Here is a 21,276-nt window from a genome sequence, read left to right on the forward strand (position 1 = left end):
GAAACAGCAAAATGGTAAGACTGGTTTACTTAAAAAACATTCTGTTATTTCACACAGCTGAACACAGAAATGGTAAATAACATTCTATATATATTTGTTGGTTGACGGTTTTTGTACAGTTTCCTCTAGAAAAAGCTAAATATAACCACTCACCTACACACTGAGTATGTGCCAACCACTGTGTGATTGGAAGGGCTAAGGAGGGACGGTGGAGAGTGTTGTGAGGTCTCTCCCAGCAAGCAGTCAAGAACACATGAAAATACATTACAAAAATTAAATAGTCTAAATAAATTAAAATTTACATTAAGAAGAGTCCCAGAGTGTGGTTGCTTGGCAACCAGCCCATAGTAGAGGTAGTTTTGGGCATTGAAGGAACATTCCTTGGGCTCAGATCCCTGCTCCCTAATTTGCCCACAGATATAACTGGTTTTTTGTTGCTTCCAGATCACCCAGGGATTCAGCTCCAAGGTCAGTGATGTACTTGGCACCAGGACTCCGTGGAGTTGGCACAGACCTGCTGGCCTCTTTGGTTTGGAAACTGTGAAGAGGAATAGAGTTATAAAAACTGAAGAATCAGCAGGGGAATTCCTGGTCCCACTTTGCTCCCCTCACCACTCTCTACCTTGGGAAGTGCAAGGTCTGCCCACTTTCCCAGGACCATTTCCCCAACCTCAGATCCCCAGACCTTTCCTCGACGACTTTAGGAGTCCCCTCAGGCAGCTTCCCCCTGTTATCATTTCCTCCTCAATTCCTTCTGCTAGGGGCACTTCCTCCCTGGCTCCTAGGCCCTGGGCCAAGGTAGAAAACACCTCCATGGCCTTTCCCTGTGTCCTGCCACCATATGGGACTTCAAAGCTCTGAGTTTCCTAGGATGGCCCTCATCCACCTGCTGATGCCTTTGCAGACTGCTCCTTACTCCACATCTTGCTGGTTCTACCCCTACATGTTTTGCGTCTCCCCAGAGATGGGCAAGAGGACCAGCCCTTACATGGCTGCTGGCTGCTGGTCTCATAACAGCCATCTGCCATTTTGCTAGAGATCTGCCGGTGGGGGGACTTGAAAAAGCAGCAGAATCTCAAAGGCCTGTGCCTAATCTGAGGGAAGGGGCAGCCTGAGCCGGAGTCATTTCTCATTGGAACAAGTGAGCCAGCTCCTTCCGCCCAATAAGCAAGTCAGAAGAAAGAAGATGTAGGTAGCATTGTTAGGTAGTAAGGATTTAGGATGAGGAGAACTGGAAAAAAGTTGGGGATTTCTCATTTCACCAATTTTTTTTCTTCTACCTCTTATTTTTTTCTGAGGTTTTATCTTGTTTTTTTTTGTTTGGAACATATTCCTTTGTTTCCTTATTTTGCTTGACTCTCTGTGTTTATTTCTATGTATTAGATAAAACAGCCACCTGTCCCAGTCTTGAAGGCGTGGCCTCATATAGGAGATGAACCTTATCATTCAACTCTGCCTTAGCTCTTGAACCTTTGTGATTGTCCAAGCAGCCTATTTTATATTTAGTGGCTCCAAGTAGTTGAGGGTATGCCAAGATCTGTCAGTGTCCCAAAGCGGGGGATCTTAGTCGGCATCTAGATTCAGGCTGATTGGAAGCCAGACCCTCAGGCAGCAGCTTTTAAAGTATGCAAACATATACAGTCCTGTAGGACCTCAAGTGTAAGTCCCATTGGCCACCAGACCAGGAGATCTAGAGATGTCCCCTGGGTGACAGTCGCAAAAGTTGGGGCTCCAAATGCGTGTATAAGCTCCTTTCTGGGAGACAGTGGTGAGCTGTAGGGAGTCAGAGGGAGAGCGCAAAGATGGCCTCTGGGCCTCTGTTCCCTGAGATCACCTCTGGAGACTCTAGATGCCTGCCAACCCTGAAGCCTGCCCCTCAGGCCGAACCACCAGGACAAGCAAATGGACAACCCAAACAACGGTTTTGGGACAACGAAAAACCAAGCCAGTCTCTCTTTCCCAGACAGACTGGGGTGTTTCAGTCTGCTGTCTATGCAGTGCCCTGGGGGTGGCAACCAGCCAAGAACTGTGTCCCCAGTTGTTACACTCCCATGGAACTCAGGAACACAAACCTCCCTGGCCACCAGAGCCACGTGATCAAAGGGCAACCCCTGGGTGGTGGCCACAAAAACTAGGGCACCAGAGCTAAAAACCGGGGCACCAGACGTGTGTAAAAGCTCCCCTCTGAGAGATACCGGTGCTGTGGAGTGTGGCAGAGGAAAAGGGTGAAGATGGCACCCTCTGAGGACAAAGAAAAGGAAAAAAAAAAAAGATGGCACCTGCCGGCTTTAGCAAGGCAGAAGGAGAGCACAAAAATGGCACCCGCAGAGAAAAGAAAGAAAATCTAGAGCAAAAAAAAAAAAGTGCCTGCCTGCTTTGGTATGGCAAAGGGAGAGCTGAAAATGGGCCACCAGGGCCTCCGTCCCGGAGAGTATCCCATCAGGCCCAGCCCTCAGGCCAGTGCTTTAAGATTAGCAAAAGAATCCCTTTGACATCAAGCTTTTCAAAGAGCTGCGTCTGTGCTGGGCCCTGGGGCGAGCAAGTCTGTGCTGAGCCTTTAAGAGGTGTTTCTCAGTTTGCTACAGCCCTTTGGTTCTCGTGGATGTGAGCCCTTGGTTTTCAAAGCCAGACATTTTGGGGGCTAGTCTCTCATGTGCAGGTCTTAAAAGTTGGGGTGCCTGATGTGGGGTGCGAAACCTTCACTCCTCAGGGAGAAGCTTCTGGTTCGTGAATTCCCTCCTGACTGTGGGTTGTGCACCAGGGGTGAGGTTTATGGTGAGACCCCATCACGGCCTCTCCTACCCACCTTGATGTGGCTCTTTTCTTGTTTGCTGAGGTGAAGCAGCTGCTCAGCTAATTGTCGGGTCTTTTTCAGAGGAAATTGTTTCATATGTAGCTGTAGATTGGGTGTGTCTGTAAGAGGAGGTGAGTTCAGGATCTTCCTACCTCGCCTCCCCTATCTCTTACTTTGCTCTAATCTTGGATTTGGTCTCCATCTCTCTCTGCAGGGGGTGCAGCTAATTAAACAATTTGCCTCTTGTTCCAGTTCTATTTGGGATACAATCTGGTCTAAGAGGAGATTTTTTCCAGCATGACTTTCTCTGTAAATCCCTTATAAGGTGGCGCAGAGGTGAGTTTATTATTCAGCTGATCATTGGGAGGCAATTGAAGCTGGATTCTGCCTCTTGAAAACCCACTCAATTTTCCCATTCCCAAAATAGGACAAGCCCCCACCCTGCCTTCCAGGGATATAGAATAGAAAGCTAAAACTTTGGAAAGAAAACCTTCTGAATAGATAGCCCAGAAAATTTTGAAAACCCCTTGGGAAGTTGTCTATTTCACTTGGGTATCTCTGTCCCTAGGACATTGGTGATGTGGTCTGACTTGAACCAGAAAGTGGAGGAACAACAGAAAATGGCAGCAGGAGAGGATTGTGAGAGGAGGCCTGGGAACAGAGGCTGTCGTGAGGAGGACCATGAGGGCCCAAGAGTGTGGGCCAGAACAAGACTCGCTGTTGCCAACCTCCTGCTGGGGTCCACTCTGTGTCCCTTACTCTTAACAGGTAAGCTGTGGACCTTGGGGAGATGGAAACTGGGGGTGATGAGAGAGGAAGTTTTTAAGCATAGCTGAGTCTTGTTGACTTGTACATGCAAGAGGGGTCTTGGGTAACCACAGGGCTCAGGGTATTTGCAAGAATGGTTCAAGTACTCACTTGACTGGGGCTGTTTATGGGGAAGTGGTTTCCACAGCGAGAGAAGGTGAGATGTTGGTGTCACCTTGGAACCACACTTAGCTGGTTCTTTCTCACTAGAACTCTGTAGTCATAGTTTCCCCCAGCAGAGCAGTAACTTCTATGCTATTCCACAGCTGTTCTAATTGCCTAGATGTGACACACGCAATGATGACATGAGTCCTGAGCAGCACAAGCCAAGTTAAACCACAGCCAGGTGGACAAAGCTGTATTAGCAAAGCCTGGGCTTCAGAAGTGATGAGTATAGCCAGCCTTTCAGACACCCACTCTTTCAAGAGAGGTTCATCAACAGCCCCAATGTACACAAAGCAAAAGACATAGGGACATGTTAGATATTGATGCTAATGTGCATAAGGAAGCTTAAAATGCCTTTGACCAAGATAACCCATGTCTAGGAATCTATTTCCTATGTAAGTAATTCAAATATGGACAAAAGGTTTATGCAAAAGAACATTTGGTCCCCAGCATATTGATAACAATTTAAAAGTGGACTCGATTTAAGTCACCTACAATATGGAAATGGTAAAGAAAATTATGGTATCTTTGCTTGATTAGCTATTAGGGAGCCTTTACAAACAATGCAATGACATGGCAAATGCTTATGTTATAATGATAAGTTTTAAGAAACCCAAGATGCAAATTGGCTTATTTTAATCAGGACCCACCCATTGTCTGGGGATGTGGTCAATCCCTTATAATATTTTTTGTGGATGCTGTTCCCAGGAAAGAAGGGGAATAGAAGCAACAAGTATGAGGTGTCCCCTGTTATCTCCCCCTTTGTCTATCCCACATTAAAGGACTCCTCTCTCTTTCTCAGTATGGGCTATCTCAGTAATGATGACTCACTGTTCTGCGAGTTCTCTCATTTTCTCGCATCCTGGGTCGTGCGCTTATATGAAGCAGGCGGGCGGTGGTTGTGGCAGGGCCGGTTCTACCCCACTTAGTATCCTGGAGTGGACATGTAGCCCCATTTTCTGGCGGTTACTTCAGCACCACAAAGAGCCTAACGTCTCTTTAGCCTCAGGTTTGGGCAATAGTCATTTATAGAGCAACAGGAAATACGCAAGTCAGCATCTACTTAAAAATAAAGTAATTCAAGAGAGTGGAAGACTAATAGTTTCTAATCTAGAGAGCAAAGGAGAAGAAATGTTCATCACATACCAAGTGTCAGTGCCCTGCATATATCAGGGAAAAAGTCCATAGGAAAAAGACAAACACGTTATAGTGAACATGTGTTTTTCCTGACTAGCATCTGTTTTACATCCCTCCTGATACCAGGAGCCCTATTTCCTTTGGGAAGCCACTCTTCCCCATAATTCTCAGACTTTTAAGTTTACATGAAATTCATTCAACCCACAGATCCAAGTATGTGCCTTGATTAGTTTAAGCAAATCAATGAAACCTATCCCCGTAACCACAGTGATTGGTTAGGAATTGGGTTTCTGACCTAAGGTCAGTCAAATCCGAAAGAACCTAGTGATTTTTCTCACTGGGGACACAGGCTCTCTCTCTTCCCTGCAGAAAATGAACAAGGGTTCATGTAACACTAGAAGCTAGTAGCAGCCGTCCTGGGACTCCCGCATGGAAGGGAGGTCAGAAAGAGAAGAAAACAGGACCTGTGGGACATCACAGGGCTGTGCGTCCAGCCTTGTCTGGAGCCAGAGCCACCCCTCCGCCCTTTAGTCTTGGAGCCACAGGTTCATTTATTCAAGCCTCTGTGAGTCAGGTTTGTTTGTTTTCCTCCTTGGAACTATCAGCATCCTGAGAAATACAGAAACTTGTATCCGGGTAGAGATACAGGATCTGTTCAAATTAGCCCCTGACTGAAGTGTGGGATTGGCTGAACTGAAAAAGTCGGAGGGAATTTGGTGAGGACCTTGGTAAACGGAAGTGGTTTTTAAACTTTGGTGTGCATTGCATTGGAATTACCTGGAGGCTTGTTAAGACACAGATTGCTGGGCCCCACCCCCTAAAGCGGGAGAGAGGCTTAGAATTTGCATTTGTAACATGTTCCCAGGTAATGTTCATGCTGTTGTCTGGGCACCACCTTTTGAGAAGCGGTCTTACATGGAATTGCCACTGCTGGTTGAACTGTGATCTGTCGTATCTTAGTGCTAAGTCCCTGTGCCAGATGTTAAGGCTGCAACATTAAGGAATTTGATAGGAAAGATTCTGACTATTGGAATATAATAGCTATTTCTTTCATCCATCAGTAAGATCCTTTAAGAAAGAGTTCAAGCTACTTTGAAATGGGCTCCTCTGAAATCAGAAAAGGAAAAAAAACTCAGTTTTGCTAAGAAAGACCTTTCCAGCCTGCCCACTGAGAGCCAGTAATCTGGAGTCTCTAAGGGTTATAAACACAGAATTTTCTACTCTAAGCTAAAGTTAGTGCAAGCAGAGGCAGGGAGGTGAGAGACTTAACAGGAGAGAAATCTGAGGTGCAATTGCAGCCCTAACTCCCCTCCCCACCGTCTCCTATGAGATAGTTATCTTCCTTACTTAAAGTGGACAATCAGCTCTTTGAGAAGGTGCAGGGAGGACGTGGCTTGGGGCCAAGCATCAGATATTCATCACTTCCCCACATTGCCTCACCTCTGCAGGGGCCAAGATGGAGGCAGAGGTCTCTCAGCAGAGGGCCAGGAGGCGGTGGGTGTAGGGGTGACTACTATTGAGGCCCGTGCTACAAAGCACACATTCCCAACCCAAGTTAAAATGCAAGATATGTGACTGGATAAGCTCTCTGCTTCTGGTTATTTAGCCCATGGAATTGCTCAGAAGCAAAGAGATCAGAAACCTAACTATCGTTAGAAGGGTGTTACATTGCCGAAGAAACCACAAGACCAGCCCCAAACGGCTCTTTGATTGCTCAACACTAAGGCAAACCCCAGGCTCCTAGCTCACATGGACAGGAGGTAGGCAGCCCCCAGAAAAGGGCTCCTCCCCAGTGCACATCTCAGATGAGTCCAGAGACGACATTCCCTAGGGAGGTCAACCTGAGAGGTTGACCAAGGATCTCAGTCGTGTCTCAGTCTCTGAAATGCCCTATACCCTGGTTAACAACAGGGAAGGAGAAGCAATTCCCCTTCTCCCTTTTCCCTCCAGGGGTCTTTGTTCTATTTACTCTGCTTGTTCGCAACACTTGTATTTAGGGACTATTGGGCATGGTTGAGCTTCTCATTTGGCTTTGGGTTGCTGGACCTTGAGAAAGAGTTCAGTGTAAACAGGCAGATTTTGTTTGTCCCAAGGTGCTGAAAGCCAATAGAGAAGAAATGGTGATGCCTTCACTGCTACTTTGGGAGCAGAGGCTGTTCCTCGCATTCTCCTGAAAGTACCTTCACACTTATCGTGGGTGTGGTGATGATGGTGTTAGGAGATGGGGCCCCTCGTAATGGAAGGGGATTGTAAAATGTTGCCTGTGAGGAGCTTTGTGTGTGTGGGGGTGTGATATGAAAGCCTCAGGCAAAATGACTTGTTTGTTGCATTGCCCTCATTATGTAAGAGCCGTTATGGCATCACGACTGTTATGACTGGCCAAGCTGAGCTGTCTTTTGTGTCAACTTGGAATCCCAATCAGCAAGTGGTTCCAATGGATGGAATACCACTCATCAAAGAGTAATTAAGATGAGACTGGAGAAGGAAGCAATACACACTCACTGAAAAATAAATAAAAAAGAAGTGCAGAAAATAAAAAGGAAAAGTCCCCATTCCTAAAAATAAAAAAAATAATAATAACTATTCCATTTCCTCTAAGAAATCACAGTCAGCTATTTGATATGTATCTTTCCAAATATTTGCCTTTATAAATATATATGTATAGGTGGCTTTTAAAAACAAAAACAAAAATAATATCATCATTCTATACACATAGTTCTCATATACTAGATGCAAACAGATATACCTTTTGCACATAATATATGGACACTTTCCATGGCTATAGATGTGTGTTATCCTTTTTAGTGACTGCAGAATATTCCAGTGATGGACATCTGGATCCTCTACTGATTTAATCCCTTACTGATGGTTGTTTCCTGTTTACAAACCATGCTGCAAATATCCTTGTGCCTATATATTCTTGTCCTTTGATAGTGTTGCTACAAAACAGATTCCCTAGAAATGGAATCAGGGCAAACGGTATCTAGGTTTTAATGTTTCCTTATAGTAGTATTTAATTGTACTCTAAAGAATTTGATCACTACAATTCTAAACTAACTTTGGAGACAAAAATTAGATTATTTTAAACAATGAAATAATTATGGCTCATAAAAATTGATACGTTTGGTTTTCACACGTCTTTTGAATTTCTCCACCTTCTGCAAAAAGAACCCTAGTTCAGTGTACATTTCTTGTAGTCGTAACTATAACTCAGGCAATCCATCTACTAAATAACTCAGCTTTCACAGTAAACCTAAACAGAATCCTGCTCCAGTGTAGCCTGGTGGTCTTTCCTTCCCTAGCATTAGCCATTTATTTCATGGAGCATTGATACCAGAGAAATAATGTACAACAGACCTGTTACCATATGCAGCTATGCACTGCTTTTGGGAAAGAGTGGTGAATCCTGTTGACTATTTCAGTGGTTGTCAGCTGTTAACATGCTTGTGGACCACCTGATAAGCTTGGTAGAAATATCAATCCCAACGTCCACACCTAAAGATTCTGATGTGAATGGCTTAAACAATCACTGCTTGTAATTTGAGTACAGATGGATTGTGTTTGGGGAATAATTTGGACGGTGGTTAAGAGTGAAGTCTGTAGTTATCAAAGTCTAGTTTTGAAACTCAATTGTACTATTTACTTGCTGTGTGATCTTGGCCAAGTTGCTTAACCTGTCTGAGCCCCAGGCCCAGTTTATCCTTCTGTCAAATGGGGATATTAGTAGTAGTTAAGCTGTACTATTTCATTGTGAGGATCAAATAGATACTGCATAGAAAGCACTCAGCCTAGAGTAAGTCTCAAATATGTTAGTAATTGTTATTAAGAACACTTGATTTAATCATAAATATGTACTACAAATACTCTTCTTAATGATATCCATTGGAGTAGCAAATTTTCCTAAAACATGTACATTGTGATTTGATTTATAAAATATTCATAATTTCAATGATCTGGAAACGTGACTCCAGTGTAAAGCAGAGTACCTCTGTGGTAGCCCCTCTTCCATCTCTCCTAATTTCCCTCCGTTTCACATCTTCCTATTCTCTGCCTATTATTCCTTTCAACAAGTGATTCTGATTTGCCAGATAAACAAAACTCAATGCCAGTTTACTTTTTAAAAGAGCATGTTTATTATTTCTCCAGGCTGAACACAGCACTGAACAGAAACATCTAACACACATTTGTCAGTCTGGTGGCTTTGGTGCCACCTCTGCCTAGAACAAGCTGGTGACAGTCACTCAATTGTCACCAATCACAGTGCAAGTGAAGGGGGAAGAGAGGGGCAGTGAAGAAGGTGTCCTGAGTTCTCTTGGAGCCAACAGTCCCAAATACAGTGTGACACGGAAAATAAATTACAAAAATTAAATACTATAAATAAGTTGAAATTTAAGTTAGGAAGAGTCCCAGAGTGTGGCTGTTTGGCAACAAGCAGCACACAGGAGAGGTAGCTGCGGAGGTTACAGGGGTGTTTCTAAGGCTCAGGCCGCTGCTCCCCAGTCGGCCCAGCGAGGTCACTGGGCTCCTCAAAGCTTCCAGGCCACTCAGGCATTCAGCTCCAGGTCGGTCACGTATTCCTGGACCCAAGCCTCAGCGGGGTCGGCACAGACCTGCCGGCTTCTTTTGGTTTGGAAGCTGTGGAGAGGAATGGAAAGATTACGCACTGAGGAATCCAGCAGGGGAATTCTGGGCCCACTGTGGCCCCTCCACCCCACTCTCTGACCTGGGCAGTTCAGGGCTGCTCACTTTCTCAGAGGTCCTCTGTCTATCTCAGTCCAGAGGGCTGCTCTCACTGACTCAGGGGACCCCTCAGAGGATCCTGCTGTCACCTCCTTCTTCCCCTCTCTTCCCTCTGGGCTGAGCCAGCCCTCCCTGGCTCTGCAAGCCCCTGGCCAGGTCAGGTCACATCTCAGAGACCTGGGTCCTGCATACTTGATAGATCCCAGAGGGGTGGGTCTTTCCAGGACGGCACCCCTGGCCTGTCTGTGGCCTTGGGTGCTACCCCCACTCCACACCCTCCCTCTGTCCCCAGAGATGGATAGGAAGACTGACGCTTACATGATGCCAGGCTTGGAGCACCGGCTGCTGGTCTCGTAATAGTCGGCTACGAATTTGCGTGGAATCTGCCGGGCAACATAGGAGAAGCAGCAGGCGGTGGGGGTGTCAGCGCCAACTGTAGAGGAAGGGACAGAATGAGCCTGAGTCATAGTTCAGAAGAAAAGGCGAGATCTTCAATCTGACCCCTGAGAGGGTGATGAAGACGCAGAGGAAGACAGCCGTGCTTAGGGCGTGGGCTGGGAGACAAGGTCGCTGGAGGGCGTTGGGCATTTTTGCATAGAACTCTCCCTGTCCTTGTTGCTGTCTGTGTCCTTCTTTCTCTTTGGCTCTTCAGTGTGGGCTCTCTCTTTCTCTATGGGATTCAGACATCCAAGCAGACTGTTCTCTTATCTCATCTCCCTTCAGGAAATTGTCTGGTTCAAGAAGTCATACTCCAGCGAGAGAGAAACCTTGGACATAAGGCATCCAAGAAACAGAGCTTTTGGGGGGACCTAGGGTGAGTTAGTAGAAGAATAACCCCCCTGCGAGGTAAGCAGACTTGGATTCTGCCTGTTGCAAACTCATTCGTTTAGGTCCCTTTTTGCCCTCTGTAAAATGGGACTGTAACTCCCCTACCTCACCCTGGCCCTCAGATCTGGGGACTAGGATAGCTAAGACCCCTTTATAAAGATCAAAATAAAAGCTTTGTAGGGAAAGGCCACGATCTTTTGTAACCCTCTAAGAAGTGCTCTGTTTTCCCTTGGGGGCTCTCACGGCCACAAGAAAAGATTGATGTGGTCCGACCGTGGCCAGAGTGGGGACACCCACAGCAACAACACAGACTCACATGGTACAGAGAAGACCTGGCTGCAGAGGGCTGTGGTGCAGAGGAGGACGGCAAGGGCAGCCACGGGGACCTTCATGATGCTGAGCAGATGGAGTGCGGGCTCGAGTGTCAGCGGAGCTGAGACGGGATCGGGCACCCGTTGCTGCCTGCGTCCTTCTGAAGTGTGAGGCTATCTCCCCTGCTCTTTATAGGCAGCCCTGGTGGATGGGGAAATGGAATCCGGGGGTGAGAAGGAAAATTTTTTAGCATAGTGGTGCTGTCACGCTGAGGGTTGCGCAACTCAGGGTCCCAGGCGACCACAGGGACTCAGGATATCCAAGAATAGCTTCTCTGAGCTATAACTATTAGTCTGCAACCCAAACTTGTTCTGTTTTCTTGTGAGGAAACCCCCGTGAGCAGAAGGAGAGGGGTGTGTCGACCCAGGGCTATTCTTAGCTGGTCCCTTCCCATAAGAATGACCTTTATGTACATGAACTCTCCAGCTCCGTCCTTCCCCCAGAGCTGAAACCTCTGTGCTTCCGCAGTTGCTCTCACCACACGGACGGGGTAGAAGTGATGTTGCTGTGGAGGGTGGCACAAGCCTCCCTTGGATGCCAGCAACTGAATTAAGGCTTTCGTGCTAGACTAGGAGGATGAGGTCATGTTTCCTCACATTCATCAAACAGTCACTGAGTGACTAGGGGCACTGGGTTAAACATTAATTGAGGATCGTAAAGATACATCAGATGTGGGTGTTAATATGTCAGGAGCCTAAAAATATTTATACCCGTTTTAACCTAGAGAACACATTTCTAGGAAACAGTTCTAAAGAAACAAACCCAAATATAGAGGCATCTTCAAACCTAAAGATATCTGACCCAGTGTCATTTGTAACTCTAAAATAAGGAAACCTAAATTTTCCTCTATCAGAGAATGATAAAGTAAATTACGGTGTATCCACTGGACTGTCTATGAGTAAGCCCTTAGACTGAATGGAGTGAAGTAGCATAAATATAATCATAATATCAGTTGTAAAAAAGTAAGATGAAAAATCGTACAAATTGTACAAGATGAAGAATTGTACAAATATATATGTGTATATATGTATACATACATGTATGACAAGTATTGTAACCATATATATATGGTTTATATATATATAAACATTAGGCATGGAAAAAATAAAAAAGCATTGGAAATAAATGCCCCAAAGCATCAATAGTACTTATATTTGTGTGATACATCTGTGGGTGATTAATTTTCTTGTTTTCCTCTTTTTCTGGAGCTTTCTCATTTTTTAAAAAGTGACAATATTACCTTCCTGGTCAGCCCACAAATTACAAACACATTTTCTTTTAAAACGTTAACACCACCACCATTTGGAAAGTAAGCTGATGTCAATTGTTTAATTTTAAAGAAATTTTTGATAAATTTACTAAAGTTTCTGTCCAGTGGCCTTTGCTAAAGTGAAGTCTTGATTTCCATTTCTCTGAACTATTTTAAGGAACCTGTTTGATATTTACATAAATAATACCAAATCCAAAGCAGCCTTCTTATGCTTTTCAATTCATAATTTCAGTGGTGTGAAAGGGTCAACTTTCTCAGCCAGATCTATGGTGTTTTTCCTTTTCCATCCTTTATTATTTTATTAGTACATAATTAATAAACATAAATCACATTTTATAATGAGAAATTGATTTGGTTCTTTTTAATGGTCTTTGTCCTCTAGAGGCCCCAGTCTAGCAGGGGCAGGTAGAGTGTATAAACAGAAAGTGCTAAGATTCCTAGGAGAGAAATAAATGAAAGCTGAGAAGGCCAGGAGGAGGGAGCAATGACCTGCCTTGGGAGGATGGGGGAAGGCTTCACGGAAAGGACAGAACTTTGGTTGGATCTTGAAAGCTACACAGGATTTGAACATATAGAGATGGGGTAGCAGTAAGGTCCAGCTAGTGCAGAGTCCCAGGTGTGAAATTGCTGGCTCAGAGGGAGGAGTGAGTAGTTCAGTGTAGCTACAGAACAGTGGAGCAAATATGGATGATGAAGCTAAATTAGGGCTTAGCAAGGAGGGCTTTGAATTTCCCCCAAAAGGAGCTAGAACTGTGGAGGAAATGAGACATAAGCAAAGTGAGCCCACACCTTAGGAATTCTGTCCTTCCTGTGTCTGTAGAGTTACTTCTCTTAAAACACATGGGCTGTGTTTCCATCCCATCCAGTATTTCTAATACTGGTCATGAGGGAGGCGAAGCCAAGGCAGGATCAGGGGCAATGGCAGGTTTCACTGGGGCTTGAGCATCCAGGTGTCTTCCCCTGTTATTGTCAATTCCATAAAAGGAGTCTCAATCACTCGTTTCATTGGAAACTCCAGATCACAGTCAGTGCCTCCTCCTCATCCCACCCCCTCTGCCTCAGCCCTCAAGTGATGCCCTGAGTTTCATTCCCTCATTCATTTCTTGGGGAACTCCCTTCATACTCGTGATTCAGTTTCTGAGAGCTGGTGTCTATGAGTTGGGGAGGCTGAGAAGGAGGAAATGGAAACTGCTGAATCAATCACTTTTCTGATAATGGACCTAATTATCTATCTCTCTGATTACAACACTACCACATTGTGTTATAATAAGTTACATACATAATTTTCCTTTCAAAAATTTAGACCATGTCCTGCTGATTTTAAACCAAATTCATACCATGTCTCGTTGGTTGATTTAAACCAAATCCTAGCACTTAATGATAATAACATGATGAATTGTATGAAATAGTCTCTATTTCCCATAATTTTGTTCTTTTCAATAATGGTGCTTTATGGAAAATAAAATTCTACCTTAGTGTTTATATATTTGTAAGACTTTCCATTTCAATCCCAAACCCAGAAAATAGCCTTTTGTCATATGTGTTTTTCCTGGATTGGAAAATAACAGATTTGTATGCAAAGTGTGTGCTTAATATGCATATGTTGAATTTGAATAATGTAAGAAGCCTTAGGATGGTTGAGTTGGAAGGGTTCTAGAAAGTAGGAGGTAAAGTGATGTTCCCAGGCAAAACGACTTGCCCGGATCACACAGAGGGATTGACCAGTTTTATATTCCAATGTCTGCATTATTTAGCGACATATCTCTAACAGTAACCACAATGCCTGATAACATGGTGGACCTTTATAACTATTTGGTAAATGAATGAATAAATCACTGATTTGACGAACAATATGTGTTATGTCCAAAGTCCCACTGTAGAGTTGAAATACTAATGGGAAGGAAAGGATCAGAACGGCCATGGGGGTGCCGGTCCCCTGGCTTAGCGGTTAAGTGCGTGCGCTCCGCTACTGGCAGCCCGGGTTCGGATCCCGGATGCGCACCCACGCACCACTTGTCCCGCCATGCTGAGGCCGCGTCCCACATACAGCAACTAGAAGAATGTGCAACTATGACATACAACTATCTACTGGGGCTTTGGGGAGAAAAAGGGAAAAAAGAAAGGAGGATTGGCAATAAATGTTAGCTCAGGGCCGGTCTTCCTCAGCAAAAAGAGGAGGATTGGCATGGATGTTAGCTCAGGGCTGATCTTCCACACACAAAAAAAAAAAAAAAAAAAAAAAAGAAAGGCCATGGTGTCCAAGTCTTGATCTTTGGGAGACCACCCAAGATCTCTTAGGTGGTGGTGACAGAAAGTAGCCACCAGTCAACGTGGTAGATCATTCAGCATGGGAAGGTTTGATTTATGTCCTAGCTTTTTGGCTCATTCCAGCCTCTTTGAGTCTCCACTTCAGTCCAGCAGAGCATCCCAGCCACGAGTACAGGGAATTCTGGCTGAACAATGCATGTTCCGCAACATCTCTGCCTTGTCCTGCTCAGCTTGCCTCTTCATTGTTTCCCATGCCCTGGCCCTGCTGGACTGGTCTCCTTCCAGTTTCTGGCCCTGCAGCTCCATTCCCCAGGCAATCTCAGCTCTCTCCCTTGGGCAGCAGTGGCTCCCTGGATGGGTTCACTCATAATGACTCTGTTCCTCTGCAGCTTTGTAATCTCTTTATTTGGCAGCCTCTGCCTCCTTTTTTCAGGCGTGGTCCACAGAGTCAGGTTGGAGCAAATCTTTCATGTGGACAGAAACAGTATCCTGGGGGCCCCTTTCTAGCATCCTAGAGAGACAATATCTAGTTGATGTAGTCCCTTCTTTCTGCAGCCAGGCCCTTTCCTATCGGGAGTTCTTCTTGTCATTCTCCTCTGGCCATTTTTTGGTGTGTGCAGCAGATCAGGGCATACATCTTGGCATTGCATTAGATCCTTCCCCCATCTCCATGCTCCTCCTTCTGTATTCTCTACTCAGTAAAAAGCATCCCCTCCCACCCAGCTTCCAAGCCAGAAACCTGGGAGTCACCCCTGACTCGTCTCTCCTCCTCAGCTCCTTCATCTAATCCATCACCGACTCTATTATATATCTGAAATTAAGTGTATCTACTTCCCACCTTTCCCACTGCCATTGTCTTAGGAGAGGCCCTCATCATTTCTTACCATGGCAACTATAAGAGTGTCCTGTCAGCTCTTTTTTCTTCCAGTTTTGCCTCTCTTTAGTCTGTTCCCTCACATGGCATCCAAAGTGATTTTGCTAAAGCTCAAATCAGTCTGTCTCTCTCTGTTGTAACTCCTTCAAACACTCTGCATTGTTTCCAGCGTGAAATGGAAGCTTCTCCTCTGTGACCCGACCCCTGCCTCTTCTTTGGCCTCCTCTCTTGCTACATTCGGACTGCATGGAAACCAAGACTCAGCCGTCTGAACCACACGTGATTCCTTAAAAGTGCAGATCTCTTCTCTGCTTTTATGAATGAGGTGTCAACTTGGCAAATTACAGTATCCCCTTCTTATAAATCCCAGGGCAGTGTGAAATACTACAAGCACCAGGATGTCCCATGACAGCCACAGAGACTAAGATTTAGAACAAGTAAGGAAAACCACTATTTAATTCCTTTAATTTTCTGAGGAGAAAGAGAGAAATCCATGGATTCCACTGTTCAAAGACGTGCAAAATGCAAAACTGAAAGACATTTTAAATCATAATAACAGAATTTTGGCTGTTAAGCGTTTTACATAAATGTATGATAAGCACATTTTCCTTTTCTGATTTACTTACATTCTGCTGCCAGACCTCCTTGGTGTCATTTCCAAATCTATCATGTATTAGCTGTGTGTTCTTCCGTGGGTTACTTACCTCTCTGTGCTTCAGTTTCCTCATGTGTGAAAGGGGATGGTAATAGTACTTATGGCAGAGGATGGCTGGGAGGATTAAATTTGTTAATATCTATAACAGGATGAGAACATTACTAGCTCTGGGCCGGCCCCGTGGCTTAGCGGTTAAGTGCATGCGCTCTGCTGCTGGCGGCCTGGGTTCGGATCCCGGGCGCGCACCTATGCACCGCTTCTCCGGCCATGCTGGGGCTGAGTCCCACAGCCAGCAATTAGAAGGATGTGCGGCTATGACATACAACTATCTACTGGGGCTTTGGGGGGGAAAAAAATAAAATTATTAAAAAAAAAAAAAAAGAACATTACTGGCTCTAAGTGCTAAGTAAGTGTTAGTTACTAGTATCATTATTAGTGAAATATTTCAATAAATCTATTCTATATACCTAAAAACGTTCAGGTCACTTGTTCTTTGATTAACACCACCCCCACACTCTTTCCTGGCTAATCATCCTTCAAGTCTCAGCTCAGTTTATAATGGAGAAAAGTTAGAACAACCTGATTGGGCTGACCTAAGTAACAGAATGGTTAAATGTAGATTTTGGTATATCCATGCAATAAAATATGCATGCTATTTTTCAAAATAATTTTTGAGTTTTTAGTGATATGAAGAATGTTAAGTAAGAATAATAAGATATACTAGTTCAAGAAGGAATATTAAGTAACAATAGTAAAATACAAAGCTATGTACAGAATGCTGAGAAATTTTTGTTTTCTCATGTATGGCTCCCTATATTTTCTAAATTTTATACAGTGACCATATATATTTTCCATTAAAAAAAGCAAACTAATATAAATTTAAAAAAAATCAGCCATGGTATTTTTTGGAAGCCTTTCTTGACACTTCACCGCCATCTTCCAAGGCTTGTATCTCCAGCACCTGACCCAGGGCCTGTCACGTAGTAGGTACTCAATACAGTTTTACTGAATTATTTTCTTCTCTTGCAGAATATTCCCTGTGACAAGCTTGGGAAGAGCTAGAAACAGGTATAAAACCACCATTTGAAGGAAGAAAGATGCTTCATGAGGAATACCAAAAGTTTTCTTGAACCCACCAAATACTGGTAAGGCTTTAACCTTCTCTCAGGAATTTAACATCCCCTGAAGTCACGGCCCTCCACCCTTGACAGACAAAGAGCAGGCTGTGGCTGGTGATGAAGGCCTGTTTCCACTTTAAGAAGAGTGGGGCTGCTGGCTGAGGGGTGGAGTGTGGCCATCACTGATGAACTGCTTCAACCAGCTCACTGTCCTCCAGACTCCATCTGGAACCCTTTGGATAATTGTGTATTTGTTTCTTCAATCTACAATCCAATTTCTGCTCCCATTTCCCCCAAGTGACTTGGCTACTGTATTGGCAAAACCACAGGATTTACCTCTTTTTGGTTTATTATCTTGGCAAAATGACCATATATTCCAGCTCACCTTAGTTTTCCAGTCTCAACATTTGCTCTCAAGGAATAATCTAGTTCAAGCGTTCCAGCTTCTGGTGGAGGCTGGTGCTCTTGGCCCTGACACCCAGTGGCCTCCTCAACACTCATGCATCTCACACTCCCCTTCTAGGAGAGCACAGAGTATCAGGATTGACCACTTCTGTTTCCTGCTCCTCAGCAGCTTTGTAATCTCTCCTGAGAGTCTGGTACCTTCAGAGCCTCCCTACATGTGTGATCTTAGAGGGTCACACCTGTAAAGGAAGTTTGGTCATCTCTGGACCAGAAGTTGGAAGACCTTGGGTCTTGACACCCATCCTGTGTGACCTTGATCAAGTCTTTTAACTTTTCTAGGTTTTGCTTCCTAATCTGTGTGATGGCAAAACAGATTGGAATCAGATAAAACCATGGATGTGGATATGCAAGGGGAAGTCAAAATAACAGAACCTTTGTAAGGTTATATTACTGCTGTGGCTGCTGGTCCTGCCAGCAGCCTGGGGAGGCTAGAAGGACAAAATAACAAAATGGATGCGAAAGTGCCCATAATGGAGTTATGAGCACAGTGCCAGTCAAGGGTGTGGAAGGGGAAACCTCTGTCTTACCACAAGGGAGGGGAAGTGAAGGGCTTCCCCGCTCAGGAGTGAGGGGGTGGCCCACAGAATGCATATGGAGCTCCTTGGAACCATGACTGACTCGCACTGTCACTTCTTATACCCCCGAGCTACAAAGAGGAGAGTCCTAGAATAGTATCCCTTATGATAAAATCACAAGGTATGTAGGTTGAGGGCTGGGAAAAGAAGGGAATTATGACCCCATCAGGGCTAGGGAATCACGTCTTGGATAGCGTGTCAGAATGCCCAGTTCATTCTTACTTCATTTAATTAAATGGAGCTTATATCCTGAGTCCATGTTACCTGTCACACCCCCTCCCTCTAAAACTGGTGGTTTGGACTGCCTCTGGACACTTATTAAACAAGTGTTTATTGAACACCTACTGTGTACACAAAGATAAACATAACACAGTTTCTGCATCAAGGAGCTCCCTTTCTAGTAGAAGAGATGACCAAATAGATAGGTGTGTTATAGGTGATACAATGGAAGCAGCTCATGGGGCTATAGGGGCACAGAGGGAGTCACAGAATTCAGTTGGAAGAGAGGTCAGAGAAGGTTCTCTGGAGAAGATGAGCACTTTTTTTTTGTCATGTATCTGAGAGGCATTTGTTATTATTCTCTATTAACTATTACTTAGAAGTGGCCTCAATGTATAAATCTTGGAGGCCATTGATTTGGCTAAATATACTGACACAAGTCCTTTGTACTCTCAGTGTAAAATTTCACTGGTGTGAACATAGCATTATTGTTGGGACCTTCGTGAATAAAACATTTTACCTCCATGAGCCAAAGATCAAATCAAGGCTAGGAAGCAAAAGTCAACAGTCAGACCCATTGTGTGGCTCAATGCAGACTCATCACCCATTCTTATCTATCATCTCTCCTGATGCCCCGGAGTAGATAGCTTCATATTCCCTCCACAGCTTGAAGATCAGCTCGCCCCACTCTTTTAGACAGAAGTCTCCATGTCAAGGGGTCCTCCTTAGCACACAATGGGATTTAGACTTGATTTGGAACTATCCGTTTCCAGCCAAGGGATAACATTCTCCGTCCTTTGGGCTCTCTGAGATTTTGTTTCTACCTCCAATGCGACACTTATCTTATTCCATCTCATGGGATAGTTATTTCTGTCACTGTCAACACCACCACTAGACTAAGAACTCTTTGAGGGCAGGGATGGGGCTTCATTTAGCTCTGTCTGCCCTGACAAAGAGCAGATGATTACTAAATTGGGTTGAATGGAAATGCCATGGATAACAAATCTGTGTGGATCATGGGGAACACAAGACACATCCTCCTTCCCTTAAAGCAAGGTCCTTGATGCATGAAGATGAAACTCCACCAGCCAGGAGAGACCATGAGAAATACTAGCTTATGTGATATCAGAGATCATAGACCACTGGAGCAGGAGGTGGGAGTCTTGTGAAGATGAGAACATTTGAAGCAAGACTCACACAAAGAAACAGTCAAGAACAGAAAGGATGGCAGAAAGAGGTAGAGATTGTGTGTGTAGGTGGTGGGGGAGAGGGATGAGATGGGATGACATTGTACTTTATTTAGTGACCTTGAAGTACTCCAAGATGCGGCTCTGACCCCTCCTATCCCACAACTCTACAGCACCTGGGATGCCTGGTGTTGGGGAAGAGGGAGAATCCCCCTCTGCCCTTTCCCTTAAGGAACTTATGGCTAGCCAAATAATTAAAAAGGCAGGTTAGCAGGAGAAAATCAAACAAAGTTTAATAACGTGTATACATGGGAGAAACTCACAAAAGAGAACTGAGCAACTTGTCATTCTGACTAAGCTGCTTGCTTAAGTATTTTTAGCTAAAGGTGCAGAAGGTGTTGGGGGGCTAGTGGTTTGGTATTTCAGAGGGGAAGAAGACAATTCACATGGAGATGGATATGCAAATGTTTGTCTGACAACTCTTTTCAGGGCCACCTAGAGAATGTGGCCTGGGAGAGACAGAATTTTTGATAAGATGGGCTTGGTGCCTTTCCTATCACAGCATCTTGTTTTACATTATACTATGGCCATCATATGGTAGTGGCTCCTTCCTGGAACAGGTTGTCTATGTTAAATTCTTTAGCCAGTTTGGGAGGGGAAACTCAAATGTTCTTCCTGAGTCTTCTGAACTTGTATTGTCTTCAGCTTGAAATAATCCACATACCAGAGTGGCGCATCTTGGGATGGCCTGCCCTGAACACCATCACTGGCTTCCTCATTTCACGCTTCATTCTTCTTTCTCAGAGAAGAAGCAGGTAGCAATGTAGGCTAGGAATGATCAGGTGGGTCAGAGTGGCTGAGCTGCAGGTGGATAGAGATTTTGATCCAATCATCCTAATTACCTTAAGCTGCCGCACTTCACCTACTACTGTCTGCTGACCTTTATAAGCTTCGCCTAGTCACCTCGGGTCAACAGCAGCTACCAAACCAGGAAGGGCTGTATGTGAACACACGGAATTCCCTATGGGTGGTTGGGAAACATCCACATGCTTAGATTATACATCTTATCTGTAACATAGACAAACTCATTGCTAGATATCCAATCCCATTTTTATACTAGAGGAACGTTCTGTACCTGGGTCTTCCAAACTTGATTCTTATTAATTTCTTTCTCCTTTTCTATTGTTGGTCCAAGTGAACATACTGAAACCTTTATTTCTTTTCCATTCCCTCCTTGTTCTAAGACAGACTGGCTCAAACTCCTCTCCTGAATTCAGCCCTAAAAACATGGTTCTTTGTGTGTGGCATAGCCCCTAGTGGTCAACGGTTTCTCTCTTTGTGGTCACATTCTATAACTGTTCTGGAGATGACAGGGTGGAAAAGAAAATGGGTTTTAGAGTCAGATGAATCTCAGTTCAAATCTTGGCACTATACCTAACAGCTGTGTGGCCAAGAGATTATCAGTGAACTCTGCTCTGCTCTGTAATCCTCATTGCCTCAGGGGAATAATCACATCCCTGCTCGGGATTATGGTAGGATTAGGTGTCATGTGTATAAGGCAGTTTTCCCAGTGCTGGACATAGTACCTGTTCAATAAGTAGAAGCTATAATTGTTCCTGTGTTGCCCTGCTGGGTCCTGCACACTCAATGCTGCACTCTTTCTTTATGTCCAAGGAAATATTTAGGGCAGTAAAGTCACTCAGCCCAGCAGAAGAAGGCCCAGGAACGGCACGTGGAGTCCTGGCTCCCCCTTCCTTCTCAGGCCAGGCTGTGGCAACCCTGGAAATATTGACGTGAAGCCT

General features: G+C 44.6%; 1 protein-coding gene and 1 long non-coding RNA gene across 7 annotated transcripts; one reads left to right on the forward strand and one right to left on the reverse strand.

Moving 5' to 3' along the window:
• Positions 1-1,351: 1,351 nt before the first annotated feature.
• On the forward strand, positions 1,352-21,242 carry LOC147914955 (uncharacterized). Of its 6 annotated transcripts, XR_015554683.1 has the most exons (6): positions 1,352-2,723; positions 2,876-2,925; positions 3,363-3,562; positions 10,367-10,950; positions 16,940-17,055; positions 21,149-21,242. It is a non-coding gene; the product is annotated as an uncharacterized LOC147914955 (long non-coding RNA). The 6 variants fall into 6 exon arrangements; XR_015554679.1 differs by lacking the exon at positions 2,876-2,925 and having other exon boundaries at positions 3,009-3,562; XR_015554681.1 differs by having other exon boundaries at positions 1,353-2,925.
• Positions 9,000-10,872, reverse strand: LOC101401949 (C-C motif chemokine 3). Its single transcript, XM_004434847.3, has 3 exons — positions 10,788-10,872; positions 9,962-10,076; positions 9,000-9,538 (listed from the first exon to the last, which is right to left on the reverse strand). Exons 1-3 carry the CDS (start codon positions 10,861-10,863, stop codon positions 9,448-9,450), a joined length of 282 nt encoding a protein of 93 aa, XP_004434904.1. The 5' UTR covers positions 10,864-10,872; the 3' UTR covers positions 9,000-9,447.
• Positions 21,243-21,276: the final 34 nt, after the last annotated feature.

Source organism: Ceratotherium simum, chromosome 16, assembly GCF_057802395.1.
Source record: "Ceratotherium simum simum isolate JZ-2026a chromosome 16, ASM5780239v1, whole genome shotgun sequence".
NCBI lineage: Eukaryota > Metazoa > Chordata > Mammalia > Perissodactyla > Rhinocerotidae > Ceratotherium > Ceratotherium simum.

Coding starts and splice junctions, on each gene's coding strand:
- LOC101401949 (XM_004434847.3), bottom strand. CDS start 10,863: ATGAAGGTCCCCGTGGCTGCCCTTGCCGTCCTCCTCTGCACCACAGCC. Junction 10,077..10,787: donor CCAGGTCTTCTCTGTACCAT/GTGAGTCTGTGT, acceptor CTTCCTCTACAG/TTGGCGCTGACACCCCCACC. Junction 9,539..9,961: donor TGCTCCAAGCCTGGCATCAT/GTAAGCGTCAGT, acceptor TCCTCTCCACAG/CTTCCAAACCAAAAGAAGCC.